The 5,000-nt window shown below is 49.1% G+C and overlaps 1 protein-coding gene across 1 annotated transcript in view; it reads left to right on the forward strand.

Annotated features, from left to right (window-relative positions):
• The window catches only part of LOC311328709 (netrin receptor UNC5C-like), a gene marked incomplete at its 5' end in the record, with an annotated part of 4,816 nt that extends 2,015 nt beyond the window's left edge, over positions 1-2,801 (forward strand). Inside the window, 2 exons of the mRNA XM_084462640.1 lie at positions 200-378; positions 1,481-2,801. Coding sequence (XP_084318766.1) covers positions 200-378; positions 1,481-1,640 — 339 coding nt within the window. The remainder of the gene's footprint in view (positions 1-199; positions 379-1,480) is intronic.
• Positions 2,802-5,000: the final 2,199 nt, after the last annotated feature.

Raw genomic sequence — 5,000 nt, forward strand, 5'->3', positions numbered from 1 at the left:
AACTCTCTGGTACTGTGTGTGGGTGAGGGTTAGAGGAGCCCTGAGGTATTAACCCCCGACGTGGGCCTCCCTCTCCTCCTCCCTCTCCTCCTCCCTCTCCTCCTCCCCTCCCTCTCTCCCTCCCTCCCTCCCTGCCTCCCTCCCTCTCTCCCTCCCTCCCTCCCTCCCTCCCTCCCTCTCCCCCCCCCCCCCCCTCCAGGACACCCAGAGCATAGACACGTCCCTGCTGGACCCGGCCAGTAACATCACCACCCTGGTGGGGCCCAACGCCTTCCTCATCCCCCTGTCCATCCGCCAGAAGCTCTGCGGCAGCCTGGACGCCCCCCAGACCCGGGGCAACGACTGGAGGATGCTGGCCCACAAGCTCAACCTGGACAGGTGGGCGCGGGGGTGTGTGTGTGTGTTGTGTGTGTGTGTGTGTGTGTGTGTGTGCCTGTGTTCCTACAGTGCAATCCAGTTCAATCCATTCTTATGTTCTGCAGAGAATGGGTGTGTGTGTGTGTGTGTGTGTGTGTGTGTGTGTGTGTGTGTGTGTGTGTGTGTACACATCCGTAGTGCATGGGCTAACAGCCCTGCCTCAAAGCCAGTGCATAAATCACTACGTGATTACCCTGCAGACAGAGACAGAGAGAGAGAGATGAAAGAAGAGATGAAGTAGAGAGAGAGAGAGAGAGAGAGAGAGAGAAAGAGAGAGAGAGATATGTGGAGAGAGAGGCTTCAAGAATCTGGGCTTTTATTCTACACTATCTGTTCTCCATCCAGTCTCTGGCAGCGTGTGTGTGAGTAGAGTGAACAGTGTGTGTGTGTGTGTGTGTGTGTGTGTGTGTGTGTGTGTGTGTGTGTGTGTGTGTGTCCCACCCGGTGGGGAGGCCTTATCACAGGCAGCAGCAGGACTTAGAGCAGCCCAGTCACAGAGAGGAGTGTGTGTGCGTGTGTGTGTGTGTGTGTGTGTGTGTGTGTAGGGGGAGGGGGGCGGTACTCTGCTCCTCTCTGATGGGGGGGGGGCTGATCAGGCGGATGACAGTGCTGGATGACAGCGCTCAGTCCTTCTGAGTTTGCTGCTTTGATTGAAAGCCTGTGTGTGCTTTGCTTCGATGCTCAATTGCCTCATCCACAAAACGCAATTAAATTCATGTCTCTCCCTCTCCTCTCTCCCTCTCCTCTCTCCTCTCTCCCTCTCCTCTCTCCTCTTTCCCTCTCCTCTCTCCTCTCTCCTCTCTCCCTCTCCCTCTCCCTCTCCCTCTCCTCTCCTCTTCTCTCTCCCTCTCTCTCTCCATCTCTTTCTTTCCTTCCTCATCTCTCTCTCTCCCCTCTTTCTCTGTCTCCCTCTCTCTTTCTTTTTCTCTGTCCCCCCACATACTCTCTCTGTCCATCTATTTATTTCCTTCCTACTCTCTCTCTATCTCTTTCTTTCCTTCATCCTCTCTCTCTCTCTCCATCTCTTTCTCCATCTCTCTCTCTCTCCATCTCTCTCTCTCAGGTATCTGAACTACTTTGCAACCAAGTCGAGTCCCACCGGTGTGATCCTCGACCTTTGGGAGGCGCAGCACTTCCCAGAGGGGAACCTGGGTCGCCTGGCCGCCGTGCTGGAGGAGATGGGTCGCCATGAGAACCTGGCGCCCGGGGCGATGGACCACTGACACCCCGGCGCGCCAGACCACAGGGACGAGCGAGAGAGAATGAGGGGACGAGCGAGGAAGAGAGAGATGGGGGAGAGAGAGAGAGAACGGGGGGACGAGCGAGGAAGACGAGGGATGAGGAGAGAGAGAGAACGAGGGGACGAGCGAGGAAGAGAGAGATGAGGAGAGAGAGAGAGAACAAGGGGACGAACGAGGAAGAGAGAGATGGAGGAGAGAGAGAACGAGGGGAGGAGGGGCTCAATCTGCTGACGCCAAGTGAAAAGATACGCATAGAAAAGTGTTCTCACGTTTAGAACTTAACACACACACACACACACACGCACGTGCTGGTGCCATAGTTGACTGTGGAAGTTCTTCCTGTCTCCTGTTTTTCTCTCGCTGTTGCCGCTGGTTCCCCCGTGATACCGTACCCTAGGAAACGCTTGTTGGTGCAGGAAGTTCCCCTGGCCCTGGACTGGTACAGGACGCTCAGTGACAGACTGCCCCGGGGGCGTGGCTGAGACCAGAGGGGGCGTGGCTGAGACCAGAGGGGGTGGGATTCCCACCTGCCCCTCCCACTCCGCCCGCCCCACACTGGCCCCCCTGGAATCCACATGTATGTATCTGGAAGGACAAACTGCTACGTGATTATATAAGTCTGTATTTAATGACACATCTATTTATAAACAAATATCTTTCCTTTTGTATTTTATGCTGCCTGATATTGATTTCTTTGTATTATGCCACGTCTCCTTTCTGTCAGCTTGAGTTGCTTAGTTCTATCATTCTTTCAAATGGTGGTATAGCGCCTCCTAGTGGATACTCTCAGTAATGACTCCTACAGTCCAATACTAAACCAATCTGGCAACCTGTAAATAAGAGGAACACTGAGACCTAACCTTTTTACAGTGTTAGTATTACAGTCATTATTAGTATTAAGTGTTATCATTCATGTTTTGTATTATTATTGTTTTTAAATGATGTGTCTTTCTTACGTAACATATTTTGTAATTATTTACTACTTGCCTATTTTGTGTGAAGGTGATTGCCTAGATGATGCATATCTGGTTTGGCTTACTGGGTTGATCTGTGAGGTCAGTGTGAAGAGTCTTTAGAGCTGGCATCTGATTGGTCAGTAGATCTACCATGTAAAAAAAAAAAAAGCCTAATTTCAATGAAAGGCATTTCAGTAGCCATTTCAGTCTACAAACTATGAAATGTAACCTCTGGTGATGACTTAATCCATATAAAACAGATAATAAGAGAGTGATAGAGAGAGAGAGAGAGAGAGAGAGAGAGAAAAAGAGAGGGTAATCTGTGGAAGATGTAAGTAGTTTGTTGATATACAGTCTATTTTTCTAGTACAGATAACCAGAATACAATTGCCTTTAACCAAATGATTGACGTGTTAATTTAACTCAGAGTCTGTGTGTGAGTCATTCTGATGGTCATGTTCCTGACTGAATGACATCATCCTCCACTAGTCGCTGCTGGCGTGAGGAGAGCGTTTACAGGGGGTTGGAGACTAAGAAAGAATCACGTTTGTTAATATTGACGAACAATGGTATGATAAATAGAATCAAAATGGAAGAATCAAGATCAAGGAAAGAGCAAAGTGTATGATTGACTGTGTATACTGTAATAAGATAAATGTCAACCCAACATTCCTTTAAAGCAGCCTCACTGATCGTTGCTTGAATATTCTTAGTTAAGTTTGTTCTCGACAGAGTTGTAAGAATTTCCCTAAAGCTGTCTATGCAAACGTTGCATCCTTAAGAACGAAAATGTACATTCTCAAACGTGCTAGCTGTTGCATTCCATAGTTGTCCTGCTGCTTCCTGGTCGGTGTCGTGTGTAGTGAGGAGGTCTGTTCTTAACTGGAGCGCTCATGACGTCACCTGCAATTGCTTGCATTTCAAACTGTCAAGTTCTTGTACAAAGTGTAAGAAAGAATTTTTAAGACTAATAATAAATTATATTTATATGCAACACTGAATGGTGTTTTCCGCCTCTTTAATAGTGATAACTGGTTTGTGTGGTGTGTGTGTGTGTGTGTGTGTGTGTGTGTGCGCGCGCTAGCGTGTGCAAATGCGCCAACAGCTACCAGAGGGGTGTTCCAGAAAGCATGTTCAGTGAAAAGTGAGTTTGCTAACCAGATTGTAATTGAATCTGAGGATTAGCAAACACAGTTTTAACTGAACATGCTTTCTGGAAAACCCACCAGAGTAAAAACAAGACATCTTGCCAAAACATTTTTTTCAGCTACAGCTAAATCCAGACCTGCTGTAATGACTTGAAATGGCTTGAGAAATGAGACATATGGAAACTTCTAGACCACCGAGCAGAGGCGCGTTGGAGATTGAAAGCATTTTATTAGGGAATGTTCTCCTGATCCAGTCACACTCTCATATCCACATATGTACAGATTAAATAAGGCACAGGCCGCAGTGTTGGAGTGGACGGGGCGATATTCTGTACAGTTACAGGCACACGACCAAAACATATTCAACATTAGCATCATCATCATCAATACATTTCAACGTCACTATTTACAAGTAAATTATGTAAAGGGAAGGAGATCTGTTTTTCATTAATGAAACCTAGAATAGTTCGTAGCTCACAAACTCCAAATCCCTTCTACATCTTAAAATAAAATGGCTTCCTTTGTCCGTGACATACAGGATTGTAGTATTACAGATTGACATTCTTTTGGACGGTTTAAGGGTTCCATTGAGGTGGATCCAGATTGGCTTGAACAGACAGAAGAACCCAAAAGGCATCGGCGTGACAACAGATCAAGAACACTACAACAGGGGAACCACACACAATACTGTTCTATGGCTTCATGTGGACAGGGCTGTGAGTGGGTCCTCCTCTGCCTCGTGTTCCCTTCACTCAGCTTTCACAGAAAGCACAGCCAGACCACTGCCAAACCAGGGCCAGACCACAGCCGGACCAGGGCCAGACCAGGGCCAGACCACAGCCGGACCAGGGCCAGACCACCCCTACAGGAACGGCCTCAGGGTGAAGGTGCACTGCCAGGGATGATGGAGAGAGCAGAACTGGCCCAGGCACCAAACTGATCTTTCTAGTTCTCTCTCCCTCTCTCTCTCCCTTCCCCTCTCCTCTCTCTCTCTCTCTCCCTTCCCCTCTTCTCTCTCTCTCTCCCTCTCTCCCCTTCTCTCTCTTTCCCTCCCTCTCTCTCTCTCTCCTCTCTCTCTCTCTCTCTCTCTCCCTCTCTCCCTCTCCTTCCTAGCTGTGTGTGTGTGTGTGTGTGTGTGGGGGGGGGGGGGGGGTCCCAGGCCTGCGGTGGTCTCTGGAGGGTGGGGGTCGGTGTGGGGGGGGGGGGTCCCAGGCCTGCGATGTCTCTGGGAGGGTGGG

The sequence above is a fragment of the Borostomias antarcticus genome (genome assembly GCF_949987555.1).
Source record: "Borostomias antarcticus genome assembly, contig: scaffold_409, whole genome shotgun sequence".
NCBI classification, from domain to species: domain Eukaryota; kingdom Metazoa; phylum Chordata; class Actinopteri; order Stomiiformes; family Stomiidae; genus Borostomias; species Borostomias antarcticus.